Genomic DNA, 22,320 nt, shown 5'->3' on the forward strand with positions numbered 1-22,320 from the left:
TAAGGTGCATTATATTACATTTAAGGATGTATCTGCATGAACAGATATGCCCCTATGCTGTCTAGTTCAATTGCTAGGTAATACAAGTGAACAAGGGAGCCATCTTAAGGACATGTACTGGGCACAGGTCATTATGAGTTCCCCCAACTACATGATGGCTTCAATGAAACCTGAGGTGTTTGGTATCAAACTACTCAAAACGCAGGTGTTTCAGAGAGTAGGGTCCCTTGACAATGTATACCGATACTATGGCATCCAAGCCCTAGGGTGGAGTTGGGCAATGGGCCTAAATCAGTGCAGCCGAAATCTGTTTAAGCATCCTTTCAGAGTTCCTTTCTTCATATAGTAAAGCTGATACAGTGGGCACCTAGGCCGCTAGAGTAAATTAATCAAATTCACAGCATGCCACAAAAATGTTCTCATACGTTGTGCATCCCAAAATCCTTTTGGTCCACATCAAGTTGTTTTGCAAATAAATTGTGAATGGTTGTCAAACTAATAGTACTTCAAGAACACTGGTTGGTAAGAACACTGAATGATGTATGTTTCGAGTCAGTGAAAGCATCAGAATTTGATTCTTAATCGCTGATGTAAAGCATAGCATGCACAGATTGACATGCTATGTTATAATGAGTGTGACACCAAAATGTGGAGTGTAATGATCACCACTGGCAAAATGTAAAGTAACACACTATCAAAAGTACCCCCTATACGTAATTTTTAAGGTCTGAGAGAAAGGGGGGAAAACAAAAATCAAACGAAAACCTCCCGCTAGACCTATATTGCTTTTAGATTGGCTTTGCCGCTCTATGGGGCTATCCACAATTAGTACACAATAAGTATGCAATATTTGTTTTTTATAACATTTATTTTATTTAGAAATTATTATTTTATCATATGTATCAAAAAGAGTAAAAAACATCTCTGTGATTTCTTTCCACATTTTTTCCCTATGAATATTCAACAATTTCATTTTTTCAAAAAATCAGCATAGACGTTGCTTTTTTGACATGGACAATGCCATCAGCATTTCATATATATCTGACCCCTACAGACTGACCACACTTACACACTGGCCTCTCACACCAACATACATACTCATATATTCCACAAACCATACTAAACCCTCCCAAGATCGCATACACTATTGCGGTCACCAAGAGGACTGCTGCGAGGCAGTCTCCTTGACAGTGTTGTGGGTCGGGTGTCTCACATTCAGGTCGATGCACATTTCAGTGGATTTTGTCACTTTAAACCACCTTCTTCAGGACCACCAATGTAACAAAGTAAAGGCGAGTGGTCAGGGTATTTGAAATTTCAAAATGGAAACATAACTACGGGATGCCCCAAAACAGAAACTAAGTTTACTGAGTTACATGATTGAAAAAGGCTCCATTGGTCTGCTATATCCAAGCCGGCTCAAATCAACATCATTTAGTCTTGAGAAGAAATAAATATCAACCAACACCACCACTGGATCGTGAACATTGAGAAAAAGTGTATCAGTTAGGATAGAAACATGAAATAATGTATTCTGAATAAAATAAATGTTATAAAAAAACAAATATTGCATACTTATTGTGTACTAATTGTGGATAGCCCAATAGAGCTGTTAAGCCTATCTAAAAGCAATAAAGGTCTAGTGGGAGGTTTTCGTATTGATTTTGGAGTATGTAAAGTAACATACATAATAATAATAATAATAATGATAATAAAACCATTTTTAAAGCGCCTGGCTGCACTAAAAATAGTGTGTCCCCGCGCTAGAATGCTACTACATCTCAAGAAACAAAAGGTTCCATGCGAAGATCCAGTGGAAGTTCATTCCAGTGCTTAGGGGCCAGGTGTCTGAAAGAGCGGCCACCCATCTTGGCTCTGCGGGTGCGAGGGAGTTTGAACAGCATGGCTCCAGCCGATCTCAGGTTTTTGATGGGGCGATGAATTGTTAGGAGTTTTTGCAAATATCCTGGGCCTTTGCCCTGGGCAATGCGATGTGTAAAGCACAAGGCTTTAAATTTGATGCGGTCTTTGACCGGGAGCCAGTGAAGCTTCGCTAGGGCATTCTTCCCAGATGCTCTGCGAGGCAGGTTGAGTACCAGGCGGGCAGCAGCGTTTTGCACGCATTGTAGTTGGTGTAAGCTTTTTTTACTTAGACCTAGAAGAAGGACATTGCCGTAGTCGAGATGGGGTGTGACTAGGGCATGGACTAGTGTCTTACTGGCGTTGATGGGGAGGAGGTCAAGGACTTTGCGTAGGGTTTTTAATGTGCTGAAGCACCTTCCCGTGACTTTATTGACCTGAGATCTAAAAGAGAGGTTGGAGTCAAGCATTACTCCCAGATTTCTGACGGAGTTCACGGGGGAGGGAAGATTGCCCAGTTCCGCCGGCCACCACATGTGCGACCAAGCAGAGGGGGATTTGCCAACAATTAAAAGTTCAGTTTTTTCGCCATTAAGGCGCAGACAGTTATTGTTCATCCATAATGCTACTGTTGACAGGCATTTGGAAAAGTTGGTGGCATCTACCAAATGGTCGAGTGACAGCTTGATCATCAGTTGGGTGTCGTCAGCATAGGTAACAATATCCACCCCGAAAGCTTCAACTATGTGAGCCAGGGGTTCCATATAAAGGTTGAACAGGGTTGGGCTTAAGCTGGAGCCCTGTGGAACTCCATGTCTCAGCTTCCGGGGGGAGGATGTAAAAGGGGGACAGTGCATCTGGAAACTTCTGTTGGTCAGGAAAGATTTTAACCAGGCAAGGGCAGGTCCCCCCACTCCCATGTCAGAGAGGCGTGACAGCAGCGTTGTGTGCAGCACGGTGTCGAATGCTGCACTGAGGTCTAGTAAAACCAACGCTGCTGTCTGTCCTTCGTCCGCCATTTGTCTGAGGCACTCAGTGGAATATAGGACGGCGGACTCTGTTGAGTAGCCGGCTCTAAAACCAGATTGAGTGGGGTGTAGGAGAGAGTTCTCTTCCAGATATTTCATAAGCTGCCCGTTGACCACTTTTTCCGCTATTTTGGCACAGAAGGGAAGAAGGGAGATGGGCCGAAGATTTTGGAGTTGGGAGATGTGGACATTAGGGTTTTTTTCAGGGGGATGACCTGGGCTGTTTTCCATGTGTCCAGAACGTGGCATTCTTGGAGAGAAAGAGTAATAATAAGAGTGATTTGATCAATCATACTCTCCAGGACTCCTTTGCAACGGTTGAGGTGGCACACGTCACGGGGGAGCCAGACTGTATGCTTTGAACAATGTTCAGCAATTCCTGTCTCTCAGGTACTTTAAAGCATGTCAGGCGGGATTTAACAGTGGAGTTATCTTTGACTGCCATCTGTGTGCTAGGGGACTCAGCTCCATTGGAAAAAGTGGCGTGTATTTTGTCGACCTTGCCGACAAAGTGATCCGCTATAGATTCGCATAAGTCACTGGAGTAGGTGTCTTGTGCTTCGAGTCTGGTGGGGACCGTTAACTCTTTGTAAATAGTAAAGAGTTCTCTAGTGGGGTTGTCAGCAGCTTCTATTCTACCTTTAAAGTAGGCACCTTTTGCTGCTCTTACTAATTTGTGATATTTTGTTTGTTCTGTTCTATAGTGTGACTTGCTTTCTAGATTGTAGCTTTTCCTCCATTGTCTTTCAGCATTTTGTTTTAGCTTCTTTGAGTTCTTGCGAGAACCATGGGGCAGTTTTGGTTAGTCTCGCGGGAGGTTTGAGTGTCCACGGAGCTACCTTATCTAAGGCGTTGGACATCCAGCTTTCGTAATTGTTCCATGCCTCTTGCAGAGTGTTGCTAGGGAGCGGTGACGTTTCAAGTAGGGCAAGCTTAAATGTTTCCTGCTTGAACTTTTTCCAGTCTCTGCGTTTCTGGGGTAAGGGGTTATTGGTTCTGTTATCAGGAGGAATAGCTTCTGTTTCAAACGGGATGATGAAATGATCGACCAGGTTGTTCTGATCGGGGAGGAAACTATGACACCCTCCCAGTTAGCAAAGATGGGGTCCAGAAGGTGCCCTTGTTGGTGCGAGGGGGAACTGGATTGAAGGTTAAGTTCTAGAGATTTTAGTGCTTCTATTATACTCTGGGCCTCCTTACAATCCGTGTTATCAAAGTGAAGGTTTAGGTCACCTAAGATAAAAGACATTTTTTGTGCCAAAGTGCCGGTTGGGTTATTAGTTCGGTGAGATGTTCGCCGAACTGTGCAGCCCCTCCAGGTGGCGGGTATACAAGTAGTCCGTTAATGGTGTTTTTGGATCCTGCTTTTATAGTGAAAAAAACGCTTTCACAATTAGGTAGCGTAGCCTTCAGTAAGGTGCACTCTAGCTTATTTTTATAGATGAGGCTAGTCTTCCGCCTCTTTGTTTTGGTCTGTCTAGTCTGAGTAGGCAGTATCAGTGAGGTGTGGCTTCGAGAGCTTCAGACGATGAAGCATCATCTAGCCATGTCTCGGTTAGAAATAGTACATCTGGATTGCTATCCATTAGTAGATCATAGATTTCTATTTTATGTTTCTTCATGGATCTGCAATTAAGCATCAACATTTTTAATTTAGCTGTCTCCCTTTTATTTTTCTTCAAGAGAGGAGTAGTATACTTACAGGTCTCACAGAAGACAGGTAAGGAGTCAGCCGGCAAGGCGTGGTAGCATTTATCTTTAAGTTTTGGGCGTAGGGATAAAAGAGTTTGTTTGGTATAGTGTGTCCTATGCCTGGGAGTTCCAGTTTCCGTCATGTCCTTGGGTGCAGGTGAGCGAAGGGGTCCTGCCCCGATCCCCGTTCGGTCGCGGACGGGCGCAGACGGGCTTGCCTTAGGCGCGCCTTCGGCGCGCTGACGGCGCGCCTGCTGCGCACGTCCGCTGCGCGTCCGGAAGATGCACATGATATATAGGGAAGGAGGATGGCGATAGGGGGCGTGGCCTCAGGAAAGGGGCGTGGCCTCAAGGATCGCCGGTAATGGCGGCAAGAAGTTGTTTTGTTAGGTTTCCGCGGCAGCGCTAAAATCCGCCGCGCGGGCTTGTCAGGAGCGAGCTAGTGCCCTGAAATGATGCCAGGAGAATAACAGGTGAGTTAAAACACACGAATAAGTGACTCTCAAAGTTTTTTAAAAAATGAACAGGTTGCGCTCCTGACTTCCGCCTCAGGAGATTAGTGCTTCTACATAAGAGGGTGGTGTGAACGTCATGTATAAACACACACTGCAGCACTAATTCTCTGTGCCACATACTGCTTGCTTTTGAGGTGCTTCCCGATAGGCAAGTGCATATACTGCTGTTAGACCTGACACCTTTTGGCGTGGTTCTTCCCCCATCTTTTTGCCTCTGACTCATGTGTTTTGATGCTGTGCTGGATTGCGTTTTTGCTGATTTAGATGCTTTGGACACTCTGCCACTGCTGATCAGTGTCAGAGTGTAAGTGCTCCCTCTGTAAATTGTCATATTAATTGAATATACCTGATTGGCATATTTGTATCACCATGGAGTCCCTAGTAAAGTGCACTGTGTGTGCCAGGGCTGGTGATGACAGATGCTACTAGTGGGCCTGCAGTGCAGATTACGCCACCCACATGAGTAGCTTTAAAATGGTGACTCAGGCCTGCCAGCGCAGGGCCTGTGTGCAGTCAGTGGACTGCCCTGTCCCCCTGGCCAGTGTCTCCACTGGCTGGGCCTAACCCTTCCCTGTCTGTGCACATCAGTCACCCCTATGGAAAGCTCAAGGTACCCCCCTGGGCAGGGTGCAGTGTATGGATAAGGTAGAGCATGTACTAGTGCAGGTCACATGCTCTGGTAGTGGGCTGCAGCCATTTTAGGTGCTCACTGCTGTAAGGCTATCTTGCTCCATAGAGTAACATGGAGGAGGCTGGGCCCATGTGATACCAGCCTATCTTCCCATAGGAACAAGATGGGACATAAGTGAAAGATATCCCTGAACTCAGAATTTAATGACACATCTTTTAGTGAAGGGTGTTTTTAAATCCTGTAATGGAGAATAGCACTTTTAGAAAGTGGCTGTTCTCTTGTCCAAACCTTTCTGTGTGCCTGGGTTTGTGGAATGCCTGGGTGTGACAGGGGGGGCTGCAGAGCCCCCAGAGGAGAGGGTCGGAGCCAGCCCGGGGATGAAAGGGCACATCTGCTGCCCGGGAGGTGGGAGGAAGAAAGGCCTGATAAGTGCTGGGCTGTGCCTGCCTGCCTCCCCCATGCTAGCTCCCTCCTGCCGGCCAACTGACACCTCTGGCCCTGAAGCTGACAGGAAGAATAAAAACCAGAGACACCTTAGTGCTCCGCAACCCCCAGAACTGGTTTAGACTGGACTCAGGGCTCCTTGCACAAAGACTTCAAAGGACTTCAAAGACATTGAGGGGTATAACGAAAGGACCCCTGACCACAGAAGTTTAGATTCTGAAATTCTACAAGCAAGAAGGAACCTCGGCTGTAAGGAGGACGGCTGGAGAACTAAAGGAAGATTGCCTTGCTGTGTGCTCTAAGGGCTGACCTGTTCTGCTGTCTAACTGGAAGCTAAGGAGGAGAAAGGGACTTTGCTGTGTGCTGTGACCCTGCCTGCTTGAAACTGCCAAGACTCTGCTGTGTGCTGTGTCTACAACTGAATCTCCAAGGGCCTGAGAAGAGCTGGCCTCCTGTTGGGAACCCAGGGCTAAAGGTTCCTAAAGCTTTGCCAGAAAACAGCTGCAAAATCGTGCTATTGTGACCCGAGGCGTGTGGTACTTGACTGCGGAGCGTGAGGAAGGGATCGGTGTGCTCATCGGCACATTACCAGGGAGGGTCGGAGGCCTGTGGCGCCTCCCCTCGTGGAATCCGCTCCAACGTGGTGGGGAGGTCGAGAGGGGGGTCTATCCGTGACCAGCGCCCTTGAAAACCCTTTGCCGCCAAGTCACCCTCGTGGCCCGGGGCCAGGATCACCCCTAGAAGCTGCCGTTCGTGACCAGGAGCTGCGGGGCCAAAGACCGAAGCCGCCGCGCTCCCATTGGTCGAAGGAGCCGAGCCCCCTCACCAACGCCGCGACGGGATTGGCCCGTGCGGCGCGGCGTCACCAGCGTCCTTGTGCCGTGATTGGCTGGGAAGCGTCACGACAAGCCGTCCCGGGAGCCGCACTGCCAGTGGCTGACTCCCGGGTGTAAGGGGGGCTCGTCTGGAGAGCCGCGACGGGATTGGCTGCCTGGGCGGAGGCGGCTGGAGGAGCCGAAGAATCACCGCGATCACCGCCGGGCCCGGGAAGAAGTGACCTGACCCCGCCGAGGGACTCGGAAGCGTCCCGCACCCCTGCCCAGCCGTCCCCCCCACAAGGTGAGCCTCACCGCCTCACCCGCCGCTCGTTGGATTGTCGAGAGCGGGCGGGAGAGGGGACCGGCCGGGGCGGGGGACGCGTGCGATCTGCACGGCCCGGGGCGCCCGTCTCAGAAGGAGCGAGGCTACACCCGGGAAGAGAAATAGTCCCAGAAACAGTCCCCGAGCCTCACAAAGAAGCGCATTGGCAGCGCTTGGAGCCCCCAAGTAAGATGACACGGGGGCAGTATTTGTAAGGCTCGCTTTGAGAGCATATTCTGACCAGAACAGTCATTGTTGCTTATTCTGAATTATTGATTTGAGAGACTTGAGACTGTTTTGTTTTTGGTTCTGAGAACTGCCTATTAACAAGTGCAACCATTAAGAATTAAGTGCAATCCTTAAGATGAAATGCTACGTTTGCTAAAGAAGTGATTATCATGCAACTGCTTCATTTACATGCTGAAACTAGATAAAGCTATATATTTTTTATAAAATATACTTACCTGTGTGGTCTCAGTTTGTGGTGGATTGGGGATTATTGTTGTGTTAAGTGCAAATGTTATCCACATTGCCTCTGTTTAGCCTAGACTGCTCGCGCCATGCTACCTAGAGGGTGAGCAGGGGTTATCTCAGAGGGTCATTCCTTCACCCTGACTAGAAGCAAGGGTCCCTACTTGGGCTAAGGTACCTACCTCTGCCAACTAGAGACCCCGGGTTCTAACATTGTTGGACAGCGGTGGGGATTTTGAACTAATAATTGCACTTGACCTGCAGTGATTTCTTGTACATCACTAGTCTAGTTTAGCAGAACAGGTTGCGCAAGATTTTTTCTTTTTTGGTGAAATCTTTTTAGGTGAAAAGGTTAGGAAGCATCATGTCTCAGAAAGCGCCAAGCGTGAGTACAGAAGTGGAAGTGGAATTTGAAATCCAGGAGTTGTTCCTCTATAAAAAGGAGCAACTGAGAAAATTCTGCAAACGGCTTGAATGCTCAGTAAGGAGCAGCGCAAACAAGGAGGAGCTAAGGAAAGCTCTGAGGGCCTGGTGGGAGGCCAAACATGGTGACCCAAAAGCTGCTACTGGAGAGGGAGGCACACAGGAGAATGGGTTTTTGTCCAGTGAATTGCCAGTGGTGAGGCCAGCGCCTAGGCCCGGCAGCTAACACTCCGGTAGGGTTATTTCTTCATAGGAAGTGGAGGAAAATCAGAGAGCTAGGGCCCATGAGATTGAGCTTTTTAAGCTCAAAGCACAAGCAGAGGCGGAGGAGAGAAGAACCGCTTTCGCTTTGGAGGAGAGGAAACTCCAATTGGCTCATGAGTTGAGCATGAAGGAATTGGCCTTCAAATTTAAAGAGGGGGTGTCCAGTTCTAATGGTGGCAACGCACAACCAGTACAGGCGGGTAAGGTATACATACCAAAGGATCTGGTACAGAATTATCAGAGGGGTGAGGATATTTATGCGTGGTTCAGAGCGTATGAACTTGCCTTAAAGATGAATGAAGTGCCTGAGAAGAATTGGGGAACAGGATTGTGGAAGCATTTTGAGGCCTCTGGGAGGGATGTTTAGGCACCCTTAGAAGCAGAGGATGCTTTATCCTACTCCGCCATGAAGGAGGCTTTGTGCCTCAGGTATGGGCTCACTGCTGAACAGTACCGCCAGAAGTTTAGGAACTTCAAGAAGCTTGATTCAAGTACTTGGGTGGAGTGTGTGAGTATGTACACGCGTGCACTGGAAGGTTGGATGAAGGGCAGCAAAGTTACTGATTATGTGGGGTTGTGTCACTTGATTAGTAGGGAGCACTTAAGTAGTTTATGTGTCCCAGAGCTGCGCCAGCATCTTTTGGATAGCAAGTTAACTGATCCCAGTGAGCTTGCTAAAGAGGCGGACCGGTGGACTAGCACCAGGGTCCACAAGGGGGTGGTAAGTACCCCCGCCAAAGGTGGACAGGGTCCCCAGCAGAAGAGTGGGGGGGACACGGGTAATCAAAAGGAGTCTTCTAAAGGGCCCCAAAATGGTTCCCAGGAGGTGTCTCAACGCCCCCAGCCTAAGAAGTCCTGGCCCCCTAAGGGCACGCAGGACATTAGGGCCCCACTTACTTGCTATTCATGTAGGGAGGTGGGGCACATTGCCCCCAAATGTCCAAAGAAGAAATCAGCACCCACTGGTGCTCCAGCTCCAGTTCCGGCGTTAGCCAGTGTAGCTTTGGGAGGGGATTTGATTTCTAGTGGGGAGAAGGGGTTAGCATTGATGACCCTTGTCTCTCTAGGAGACCAAGAGATGGCCCAGGAAACCTTGCTGCCCCAAAACACTAAGAAATACGGGCAGAAGGTGACCATCAATGGACAGGAGGTGGAGGCTCTGAGAGACACAGGTGCCAGCGTGACATCTGTCAGGTGTCGGTGGGTGACTGAAGAGCAAATTGTTCCCAAGGTACTCCGACCTGTGGTGTCATCTGACAGTTCAGTGCGCTACTGCAAGTTGGCAAAGGTTCCATTTGAATGGGGAGGAGTCTCCGGTATTTTGGAAATTGTTGTAAGTGATGCCTTGCCTGTAGATTGTCTATTAGGTAATGACCTGGAGAGCTCCCCATGGAAAGAGGTGGAGCACCGGACTCACTTGGAGATGTTGGGTTTGCCTGCGTGGATCTGTGTGTCCACCCGGGCAATGACAGCCAGAGAGGGCGGTCTAGCAGAACTGGAGCCTGGAACCATGGCCCAGGAACTTGCCAAGAGAAGACGGGGTAGAGGGCGCGGGAAACCGGCCCCCACTGTTCCCACGGTCCAGGAGGAAGCAGACCCGGAAGGGGATGCCCTGGAACCTAAGCAGACCCGGAAGGGGATGCCCTGGAACCTACAGGGAAGCAGGTGGCCGAACTAGGGGAATTGCCTGAGCTGTCCCAGTGGCAGCAAGAGGGTGGTCCCTCCAGGGAGGAATTCTGCCAGGCTCAGAATGAGTGCCCTTCTCTCATTGGTGTGCGGCAGCAGGCTGCAGACCAGGCAGCAGGCCTGGGGTCCAAGGAGCATTTGATCTACTGGGAGGATGACTTACTTTATAGTGAGCCTAAGTTCGCTGAGCCCGGTGCAGCCCGTGTGCTGGTAGTACCGGAGCGCTTCAGGAACTTCCTACTGGGTCTGGCTCATGACGTGCCTCTCGCAGGACATCTGGGGCAAGACAAAACCTATCACAGGCTTGTCACCCATTTCTACTGGCCCCAGATGAAGACGCACGTCTCTGCCTTTTGTAAATCTTGCCAGACTTGTCAGGCCAGTGGCAAGAGCGGAGGGAAGCGTGTGGCCCCCCTCCAACCCTTTCCCGTGGTGAGCACCCCTTTTGAGCGGGTGGGCATTGACATCGTGGGGCCCCTGAATCCCAAGACAGCCCTAGGCAACAGGTTTATCCTGGTCTTGGTGGACCATGCCACTCGGTACCAGGAAGCCATCCTGCTCCGGACAGTCACCGCCCCAGTGGTGGGCCGTGCCCTGATGGGGATCTTTTCCCGTGTGGGATTTCCCCGGGAGGTCGTCTCAGACAGAGGGACAAACTTCATTTCTAGGTATATGAAGTCCCTGTGGAGTGAGTGTGGGGTGACATACAAATTCACCACTCCTTACCACCCTCAAGGAAATGGTTTGGTTGAGAGATTCAACCGCACATTGAATGGCATGATTATGGGCCTGGAAGAGCCCATGAGGCGGAAATGGGATGTCTTGTTGCCATGCCTGTTGTCCTACAGGGAGGTGCCTCAGAAATCCTTAGGGTTCAGTCCCTTTGAGTTGCTGTATGGCCACCCTGTCAGAGGGCCTCTTACTCTGGTGAAGGAGGGGTGGGAGAAATCCCGTGGGAAAACCCCTCAGGATGTGTTCAGCTATGTGCTGGCCATTCGCAACCAGACCAAGCGCTTCAGGAAGCTCGCTCAAGAGAACCTGGAGGCTAGCCAGGAGGAAATGAAGAGGTGGTATGACCAGAACACTTCTCTGGTTGAGTTCCACCCTGGTCAGAAAGTGTGGGTGATGGCGCCAGTGGAGCCTTGTGCGCTCCGTGACAAGTGGTCTGGGCCATATGAGGTGGTGGAGCGCAAGAGCGAGGTTACCTATTTGGTTAACCTGAAGACTCCCAGGCAGCCCCTGAGAGTGCTACATGTGAACCGCCTCAAACCCCACTTTGAGAGGACTGAAGTGACTATGCTCATGGCTACAGATGTTGGAGGGGAGGAGGATAGTGATCCTCTCCCTGACCTCCTGGCAGTCAAGGAGCAAGATGGGTCAGTGGATGGTGTGGTCCTCTCCCCCACCCTGACTCCAGAGCAGCAGGAGGACTGTCGCCAAGTCTTGGGTCAGTTCGACTCCCTGTTCTCCCTGACCCCAGGTGTCACCAAGTGGTGCGTCCACGACGTGGACACTGGAGACAGTCTGCCTGTGAAACAGAAGTTCTACAGAGTGGCTGACAAGGTCAAAGCCAGCATCAAGGAAGAAGTTTCCAAGATGTTGACGCTAGGGGTTATTGAGCCCTCCAGCAGCCCCTGGGCTAGCCCAGTGGTCTTAGTGCCTAAGAAAGCTGCTACCCCCGGTGGCACCCCGGAACTTCGGTTCTGCGTGGACTACCGTGGGCTCAATGCGGTCACCAAGACTGACGCGCACCCCATCCCCAGAGCTGATGAGCTGGTGGATCGGTTGGGAGCTGCCCAGTACCTGAGTACTTTTGATTTGACTTCAGGGTACTGGCAGATTGCCTGAACTGATGGGGCAAAGGAGAGGTCAGAATTTTCAACACCAGAGGGGCACTTCCAGTTCCGTGTCATGCCCTTTGGGTTGAAAAATGCACCTGCCACATTTCAGAGATTGGTCAACCAGGTACTGGCGGGGCTGGAGCAATTCAGCGCAGCCTACCTGGATGACATTGCTGTGTTCAGCTCCACTTGGGAGGAACACCTGCAACACCTCACTGAAGTGTTGAAGGCTCTGCAGAAGGCAGGCCTCACTATCAAGGCCAGTAAATGCCAGATAGGGCAGGGATCTGTGGTGTACTTGGGACACCAGGTAGGGAGCGGCCAGGTGGTGCCCCTACAGGCAAAGATTGATACCATTCTGGCTTGGGAACCCCCCAAGACCCAGACTGAGGTGAGAGCCTTTCTAGGTCTCACCGGGTATTACAGACGGTTTGTCAAAGGTTATGGCACCATTGTGGCCCCTTTGACAGAGCTGACATCTAGGAATCAGCCCAGAAAAGTGAATTGGACTGAGGCCTGTCAAACTGCTTTTGACACCCTCAAAACTGCCATGTGCACAGCACCGGTGCTTAAGGCACCTGACTTTTCCAGTGAGTTCATTGTGCAAACTGACGCTTCAGAGCAAGGCGTGGGAGCAGTGCTCTCACAGATCAATGAGGAGGGAGGAGACCAACCAGTGGCTTTCATTAGCCGAAGGCTAATCCCCAGGGAACAGAAATGGAGTGCCATTGAAAGAGAAGCTTTCGCTGTGGTCTGGGCTCTGAAGAAGCTGAGGCCCTACTTGTTTGGGACTCACTTCCGTGTTCAGACCGACCACAGGCCCCTCAGATGGTTAATGCAGATGAGGGGTGAGAATCCGAAATTGTTGAGGTGGTCCATTTCCCTACAGGGGATGGACTTTACAGTGAAGCACCGCCCTGGTACAGAACACGCCAATGCTGACGGTCTGTCCAGATTCTTCCGCCTTAGTGATGAGGACTCCCAAGAGGTTGGGTAGTTCTCCCCACTTTCAGCTGGAGGGGACACGTGTTAGACCTGACACCTTTTGGCGTGGTTCTTCCCCCATCTTTTTGCCTCTGACTCATGTGTTTTGATGCTGTACTGGATTTCGTTTTTGCTGATTTAGATGCTTTGGACACTCTGCCACTGCTGATCAGTGTCAGAGTGTAAGTGCTCCCTCTGTAAATTGTCATATTAATTGAATATACCTGATTGGAATATTTGTATCACCATGGAGTCCCTAGTAAAGTGCACTGTGTGTGCCAGGGCTGGTGATGACAGATGCTACTAGTGGGCCTGCAGCGCAGATTACGCCACCCACATGAGTAGCTTTAAAATGGTGACTCAGGCCTGCCAGCGCAGGGCCTGTGTGCAGTCAGTGGACTGCCCTGTCCCCCTGGCCAGTGTCTCCACTGGCTGGGCCTAACCCTTCCCTGTCTATGCACATCAGTCACCCCTATGGAAAGCACAAGGTACCCCCCTGGGCAGGGTGCAGTGTATGGATAAGGTAGAGCATGTACTAGTGCAGGTCACATGCTCTGGTAGTGGGCTGCAGCCATTTTAGGCGCTCACTGCTGTAAGGCTATCTTGCTCCATAGAGCAACATGGAGGAGGCTGGGCCCATGTGATACCAGCCTATCTTCCCATAGGAACAAGATGGGACATAAGTGAAAGATATCCCTGAACTCAGAATTTAATGACACATCTTTTAGTGAAGGGTGTTTTTAAATCCTGTAATGGAGAATAGCACTTTTAGAAAGTGGCTGTTCTCTTGTCCAAACCTTTCTGTGTGCCTGGGTTTGTGGAATGCCTGGGTGTGACAGGGGGGGCTGCAGAGCCCCCAGAGGAGAGGGTCGGAGCCAGCCCGGGGATGAAAGGGCACATCTGCTGCCCGGGAGGTGGGAGGAAGAAAGGCCTGATAAGTGCTGGGCTGTGCCTGCCTGCCTCCCCCATGCTAGCTCCCTCCTGCCGGCCAACTGACACCTCTGGCCCTGAAGCTGACAGGAAGAAGAAAACCAGAGACACCTCAGTGCTCCGCAACCCCCAGAACTGGTTTAGACTGGACTCAGGGCTCCTTGCACAAAGACTTCAAAGGACTTCAAAGACATTGAGGGGTATAAGGAAAGGACCCCCGACCACAGAAGTTTAGATTCTGAAATTCTACAAGCAAGAAGGAACCTCGGCTGTAAGGAGGACGGCTGGTGAACTAAAGGAAGATTGCCTTGCTGTGTGCTCTAAGGGCTGACCTGTTCTGCTGTCTAACTGGAAGCTAAGGAGGAGAAAGGGACTTTGCTGTGTGCTGTGACCCTGCCTGCTTGAAACTGCCAAGACTCTGCTGTGTGCTGTGTCTACAACTGAATCTCCAAGGGCCTGAGAAGAGCTGGCCTCCTGTTGGGAACCCAGGGCTAAAGGTTCCTAAAGCTTTGCCAGAAAACAGCTGCAAAATCGTGCTATTGTGACCCGAGGCGTGTGGTACTTGACTGCGGAGCGTGAGGAAGGGATCGGTGTGCTCATCGGCACATTACCAGGGAGGGTCGGAGGCCTGTGGCGCCTCCCCTCGTGGAATCCGCTCCAACGTGGTGGGGAGGTCGAGAGGGGGGTCTATCCGTGACCAGCGCCCTTGAAAACCCTTTGCCGCCAAGTCACCCTCGTGGCCCGGGATCACCCCTAGAAGCTGCCGTTCGTGACCAGGAGCTGCGGGGCCGAAAACCGAAGCCGCCGCGCTCCCATTGGTCGAAGGAGCCGAGCCCCCTCACCAACGCCGCGACGGGATTGGCCCGTGCGGCGCGGCGTCACCAGCGTCCTTGTGCCGTGATTGGCTGGGAAGCAGAAGCGTCACGACAAGCCGTCCCGGGAGCCGCACTGCCAGTGGCTGACTCCCGGGTGTAAGGGGGGTTCGTCTGGAGAGCCGCGACGGGATTGGCTGCCTGGGCGGAGGCGGCTGGAGGAGCCGAAGAATCACCGCGATCACCGCCGGGCCCGGGAAGAAGTGACCTGACCCCGCCGAGGGACTCGGAAGCGTCCCGCACCCCTGGCCAGCCGTCCCCCCACAAGGTGAGCCTCACCGCCTCCCCCGCCGCTCGTTGGATTGTCGAGAGCGGGCGGGAGAGGAGAGGGGACCGGCCGGGGCGGGGGACGCGTGCGATCTGCACAGCCCGGGGCGCCTGTCTCAGAAGGAGCGAGGCTACACCCGGGAAGAGAAATAGTCCCAGAAATAGTCCCCGAGCCTCACAAAGAAGCGCATTGGCAGCGCTTGGAGCCCCCAAGTAAGATGACACGGGGGCAGTATTTGTAAGGCTCGCTTTGAGAGCATATTCTGTCTAGAACAGTCAGTGTTGCTTATTCTGAATTATTGATTTGAGAGACTTGAGACTGTTTTGTTTTTGGTTCTGAGAACTGCCTATTAACAAGTGCAACCATTAAGAATTAAGTGCAATCCTTAAGATGAAATGCTACGTTTGCTAAAGAAGTGATTATCATGCAACTGCTTCATTTACATGCTGAAACTAGATAAAGCTATATATTTTGATAAAATATACTTACCTGTGTGGTCTCAGTTTGTGGTGGATTGGGGATTATTGTTGTGTTAAAAGCAAATGTTATCCACATTGCCTCTGTTTAGCCTAGACTGCTCGTGCCATGCTACCTAGAGGGTGAGCAGGGGTTATCTCAGAGGGTCATTCCTTCACCCTGACTAGAAGCAAGGGTCCCTACTTGGGCTAAGGTACTTACCTCTGCCAACTAGAGACCCCGGGTTCTAACAACTGCCTATGCATGCACAAAAATATTAGTATGCATGCCACACAATTTGAATAATAATAAATTCAGCGTGACAAATGCCCAGTACCTATTAAGGCTAACAGTGTAGGGTAGAAACATGTTGGCATTTTAAGGGTCATTGAACCACCTTACCCTGAATGCCCCTCTTTTAAGCTTTCCCATCCTCCCCTTCAATAAAGGGATACCTTGCACACATCTCATTTCAAAACTGTATAAAGCATGTGCAGCACTCAAACCCATAGACGACAGAAAAGTCAGTAGAGCCTGGGAAGTGGATTTGGGAACGACAATTACAGATAATCAGTGGGCCAAGTGCTGCTCGGTCACGCAGGACGTCTCGCTTAACAGTAGGCCCAAACTCTGGCACTTAAAATTTTTACGCCGCATATACATCACCCCAGCAGTAGCACACAAGACGGACCCCTCCAAGTCACACAACTGTCGCAAATCCTCTGCTCCTTAAGCTGATTTTGCACATCTCACATGGACATGCCCGAAACTGCAACACTACTGGGAGCGCATACATTATACACTAGAGGAAATGACCAATCTCTCTCCGACTCCTACCCCTAAGATAGCCTTGCTGGGCTATACAGTGAATTTCCCTAGGAAAATTTGCAGACAGTTTACAGCATTGGAGCTAATGCTGGAAAAACGAGAGGTGGCCATTCATTTGGGGCATAAGTCCGCACCAACCGTCCAGAACTGGCTGCAGAGTCTGGCATATTGTAACATTAACAGTGAAATATACGCAAGTGTGATGCCTAGCTCATCCCGTCCCAAGGATATATGGGGCCCCTACTGGTCATATAGTGAAACATTACGTCACGATTCAGTTCAACATGTGGTGCAGGGCATATTGCCAGAAGGAGTGGGGTAGCCATCTTTCTGCAGACCTTTTATATCCTCTTGTTTTATTGCAGTTAAATGTCATTTACATATATGTTAATTCTGTACTCGAAAGGCACAAGTACTAAAGGTTTTTATTGCCTGGATGAGATGTTATCAATAGGGACCACTCAATTTAGTTTCTACACTGCATGTTGTGAATCATATAACCTCGATTATATAGGAATAATATTGTAGACGGCTAACTTGAATGAGCAAAGACATGGATATATCGTGATACTGTATAATGTTGCATTGGTGAAAGAATACATCTGTACAATGTTTTCTGATTGACGAAAAGGAAGATAAAGTTTAAAAAAAAATAATAATAAAGGGATACCTTGGGGTTGGTTGAGGAAGTTTATTTAGTTGCTACATCCCCCTAGATCCGAATATTCAAAGAGTTCCCTCGAATATGGTTTAGCCCACCCTGACCTTTAGGGGTCAGAATGAACCCAATGATGCAACATTCCACTACTAAAGTGGGTGAGGGCTACTTCTAATAAAAGGATTTATTTTCCTTTTTCCCACTTCCTATTGAGGTAGCGTATAGGCATGGCATATGACCACACACTTTTCCCCTCTTCACGAGAACTGCCTCTTCTAGCAGAGGGATACCTTGTAGGTGAATGTTTGGTATCAAAAACCTTGTCTTAATACATCCCTACTGATGCCAGTACTGGTTCTGTTAAACCATGCACCCAGAGGGCACCTTAGAGTTGCCACCTGAAACCCTACCAGCCTCTTAGTGTGCTAGCTAACTGCTATCATCTAGCCTGCCACTACAGACATGTTTCTGACCCCCTGCAGGTGAGAGCCCGTGCTCTCTGAGGCCAGGAACAATGCCTGCTCTGAAGGAAGGTGTCCACACCTCCACTAGCAGGATGGCTAATGAATCTGCATACAAAGGCCAGGGACTTCAAAGCTCCTGCTGCCTTTGATGTGCGACCCTGGCTTTACCCCAAACCTGGGAGATACCACCACCTGACCTGAGGCTCATTTGGCACCAGGAGAGGCAGGAAATTAGCTATGCTAAGAGGCGTGGTGCACTACCAGGCCAGTCACACCCCTAAGGTGGGCTGCCTGATGTGCTCCACGAAAGAAGGGTTCCACCATTCCGATTTTGATGGAAATAGGAATTCTAGGACAGGGTTATGCCCAATACCTACAGGAAGTGGTCAATAGGGGGTGTAGTGACCAAAAGGGTGAGTATCCCATTGGCTACTACACTTCACTCCCCTTAACACCCCTACATTGGATATTTAGGATGGTCCCCTGACACCAGGAAGTCCGATTCGCCTGACAAGAAAAGAAGAAGGACCAAAAAGAGCTGAAGAAGCAAGAACTACAGACTACTGGTGGACTTTGGCACCAAACCGTGCCTGCTTACCTGCTCCTGTCCCGCCAATCCGAACAATCTGACTTGTCCTACAGCTGTGCATCCTCCAAAAGTCTTGTAGCCTTCAACACTTTGCAAAGATATCAGCATCTCCCTTGAAGTGTAGGAGCCACTTCCCTGCAAACTGCAGGCACCGCCTGCAATATTCGGTACACCGTTCTGCTGATCACTGGGTCCAACGACGCAGCAGCTGCCTAGGAGGAGGTCACCATGCTCCAGGTGGTCAGAATCATCTCCCCACCAAGAGTGAATATACCAGGACCAACCAGAACTACCCTACACCAATGCCTGGGGTACTGAAACCCCTTGCAGCAACCATAGCTTGTTTTTGAGCCCAGTCCGGACTCCAATTCTGCAAAGTTTGAGAATCATACGGGTGATGCCAGCACCACAGAGGCCAGCCCTGAGTGTGGCCCAGCTATTCTGTTTTCTCCCCCTTTGCAGGTCTTACTGAGAACCGTGGGGGCCTTTGAAGCACGGGCACTAACTAACCAAAATCCTCGGCACTCGAGCTCCCCGGCCCAGGTCCATGACAACAGATGGTGCTCACCTGCTCCCAGCACCTCCCATGAACGTAGCCCTCCCACTGGGAGCTCCCATACTTGTACCTACACCCCCCTGTACAGCCTGTTTCTAGGAAACTCCCCCCATCTTTTCCTAAAGTGTAGCGCGAAAGTCTACCAACCTGTCCAGCACCTCTGCATCCAGACACTCCAGGGCGGGTTAACTCAAACTGCTGGTGGTCCTTTGGACCTTAGCCCCCTAGCACCTTAAGACTAAAGCGGACCCCACAGATTTAATTGCAAATACCTGTATGACGTAGATCTTTCTTTCTCCATAGGAAAGCATTACTGTGTAAAATTGAATTTGAATGTCATTTTTACTTACCTGCAAAAATTGAGGAACTGAAAAGTACTTACTCAATTATGAAGTCTTGGTATTAAAATATAAAAATCCCTGTTATTTGTCACAATTGGTCTTGAGCTTCTTTTTGGGTGTGTGTCCCATTTTTCACTCTGTAACACTACCCTTGGATAAGCCTAAACTTCTCGCCCACACTACTACAAAAGAGAGCATTTGGGATTATTCATTTGAGCCCTGTAAGCCAATAAGAGGTGTCTGAACTTTCTACATAGTATACCTCGTTTTGGTACACTACATAAAAAGCCAGCTTCCTACACCCGTTACCAGGAAACCAGCAGAGTCCATGCAACTCAGAAAGGGGCCTTAAAAGGTAACATGAGTACTGTTCAGTAAAACAGTAATTTGCCCAAGAAAGCAGTCACCTTTCCACTTATTTATTAACAGAATAAGGGTGTGAACTTGGTTTAAAATGTCTTGACAGTTCACTCAAATGGCAATGCTGAATTATTGGTTTAAAGAAGGAAGCTCAAAAAGTGATGAAAGATATATGATACATAGGCACAATATATATTTGAGTCAGACAAATGTTCAAAATGTACTACATTTCAAAACAGAACCTCAAATAAATAGAAATGCAGACTGTCTAAAGCGCCAAAATCATTGATCTTACTAACCTATGGATAACAGTTAAATTGTAACACCAACTGGTACAGGACTATGTAAATATTTTCCCAGAACAAAAGGCTGAAAACCCGGAGCTCAGAATTAATAAAGGCACTAAAGATTCTTTAGCAGAATGTTAAAATCAACTCAAAAGTTGTTAAGAAAACCTATTAACTAGAAGCCTCAGTTTGGAATCTTTTGAGAATGTCAGATCCCTCATTTTTCTTGTACTTAATACATACCTTTAATATTATTAGCAAAGCCACCACTAAGTGATGTTGGTATGCAATTCAGCGCATCGCCTTCACCAGTGCTGCTGGTATTTTGTAGATCTCCTCTTTGCATCTCTCCAAGCACAGGCCGGAGCTCCATTCTAGCATCTGTTTGGACGTCAGAGTCTGAAGTTTGCTGCCTTCGTTGGCAGAGCACTGGATTCCTTGGCACTAAAAAGGCACTAGGGTCAAAACCCTTCCTGGGAAACTTAACAATTTTTTGTGACTTTATCCATCGACCATTTACAAACTGGAATCTCTTTAAGTGAATTATCTAGTGGAAGATGGGAAGAAAGGAAACACTTTAAGCATATATTTAAACCAATCATAGTACAATCAAGTGCAAATTAGCTATACAATAAATGGTGTGTGATCAACTTGAAAATACAATGTCATAAGAGGACAAGCAAAACATCTGGCAAGCACATCAAAATATTGGGTAGCTACTATAACTTGGTGCTGCAAAAATAATGATTACTTAAGGTTTCACTTTCAATATTGTTCTGCACGTTTACATTACATCTTTGCTACATACAAGTAAAAATATTGTAAAAAAATGAACGTTCATAGTGTACCTATTTATATGACAAGTCAAGATTATAATTATTAGGAGAAAGTTACTTTCATCTGATGAATAATCCATCTTCATGTAGAGTCCGGAAGTTTGAAGTTTCCCTCTGCGTCAGACTGACATAATTGGTTGTGCAATAAAGGCATACACATACACACACTCAAGGCGTCAGTTGTAAAATTAAAACAGTAAAAAATCTTTACCAAAGAACTGAACCTTTCTCAGACTCTTGAACACAGGTCAGCAATGAGGTTTCGGTGCAAGAAGTATCCATTAGAGGATTTGTAACAGTTTCCCTCAATGGCTTCTTCTTCCCACAGAGTTAATCTTTGAAGGGCTCTACTAATAATGTTCACATCAACGGTATGGTATGGAGAACACAAAACATACATTTCATTAGGAAATGCTGTGGCACAACTCATGCAAAATAGGCCTCCCTTCAGAGTCCAGACACAAATATAGTCTTATAGCCCACTGCCGAGGGCTATATCGGTTGGTAAAGCCCCTAAACCCAAGTTATGAGGCTTGATTGTTTTCAATGGAGCTTTCAACATTCCAATGTTTATTATAACTTTATAATGTGAGAGCTCCACTGAAGACAATGCAGTTGCTCCAGGCTTATAAGAGCTGGTATAAGCCCGGATCTCCAACATTCCAATGTTTGTCCTTATGTTTATACCTTTTTAACCCTTTCCATGCGTCAGACGGACCCCAGCCATCTGACGTCCCGCCCTGGCCGTCCGAATCGTGCACATGTGGAATTCACCCGCACCACGAGGGAATATCAAGCGCGTCCAAGGGGTTAATTTAAGACATTCTACCCTTAGTGAGTGGAATGTTCTAATTGCCTTTAGCCCTTCTGCCTCGGGTTATACCAGTAGTTAAAGGCACTCTCTCTCATTATAGGCCCTCTGTAGGAAAGTAGGATCTTCATTCATGGTTACCCCCACTTTTTGCTGGTGTTACTCTGTATTCCCGACTAGTCTGACTGAGATCATACGAATCAGGACCCCAGTCACTGTGCTTTCTCCATAAATTGGACAGGGTTAAGTACTTTGGTACCTTCCCAATTGGCTACTGGTGTACCTTTCTAAGTCCCTAGTATATGGTACCAAGGCATAGGTACAGCAGGGTTCTCCCATGTGCTGCCTCATGTATTGTGCCACCCATTAGAGTCCACTCAAACTGTGACTACAGGCCTGCCTTGGCCACCTGTGTAGGCTGGTGCTGCGCAAGCACCACTTACGACAGATTCTTATATCTAAGGTCAATGCACTTAAAACCTATAAGTCATCCCTAAGGTAGGCCTTTCAATCCTGAAGGCAGGGTGCTAGGTTATAAATGTGAGGGTGCCTTGCACAAGCAGGACACCTACTATAAACCCCAGAGTTGATTCTCCAGGCTTTGAGAGATCTGCCATTTTAGCCTCATTACTAACTATATATTGGCTGCGCCGAACCTGGGCATGTTTGGTATCAAACATGTTGGAGTCATGCCCCAACACCGTTACCGGTGTTGGAGGTATGAGTCCATGCACCAGGGGATTCCTCTGGGAAGCCCCCAGTGCTCCCAGTAACATCTGTCCAGGATCTGCCAGCAAGCTAGAGCAGCTGCCGACCCCAGACACGATTCTGCCCTCCTCCTGCTGAACTCGAGCAGGGAAGAGGAGGATAGAACAATATCTTTCCTGTCACAGGGAGGTGTGACTATCTCCCAGACAGGACTTAAAATATTGGGCTGAGATTGGGGCGTTTGCCAGCACCACCAGAATGCTTTGAAGGGCACTGTTATGTATCGATTTAGATTCCGTCTGAATTTCCCGATTCATGCCCGTATTTAGGCATAGAAATCCAGCCCTTATTTAGGCATTGTCCATGCTAACCAAATA

The 22,320-nt window shown here is 48.9% G+C and overlaps 1 protein-coding gene across 3 annotated transcripts in view; it reads right to left on the reverse strand.

Annotated features, from left to right (window-relative positions):
• The window catches only part of USP32 (ubiquitin specific peptidase 32), a 1,745,589-nt gene that overhangs the window by 352,236 nt on the left and 1,371,033 nt on the right, over positions 1-22,320 (reverse strand). For all 3 annotated transcript variants that reach the window (XM_078679804.1, XM_078679802.1, XM_078679803.1), the window contains exon 31: positions 19,832-20,135. In XM_078679804.1, the coding sequence (XP_078535930.1) occupies positions 19,832-20,135 (304 nt within the window). The remainder of the gene's footprint in view (positions 1-19,831; positions 20,136-22,320) is intronic.

Source organism: Lissotriton helveticus, chromosome 3_1 (assembly GCF_964261635.1).
Source record: "Lissotriton helveticus chromosome 3_1, aLisHel1.1, whole genome shotgun sequence".
Classification (NCBI taxonomy): domain Eukaryota; kingdom Metazoa; phylum Chordata; class Amphibia; order Caudata; family Salamandridae; genus Lissotriton; species Lissotriton helveticus.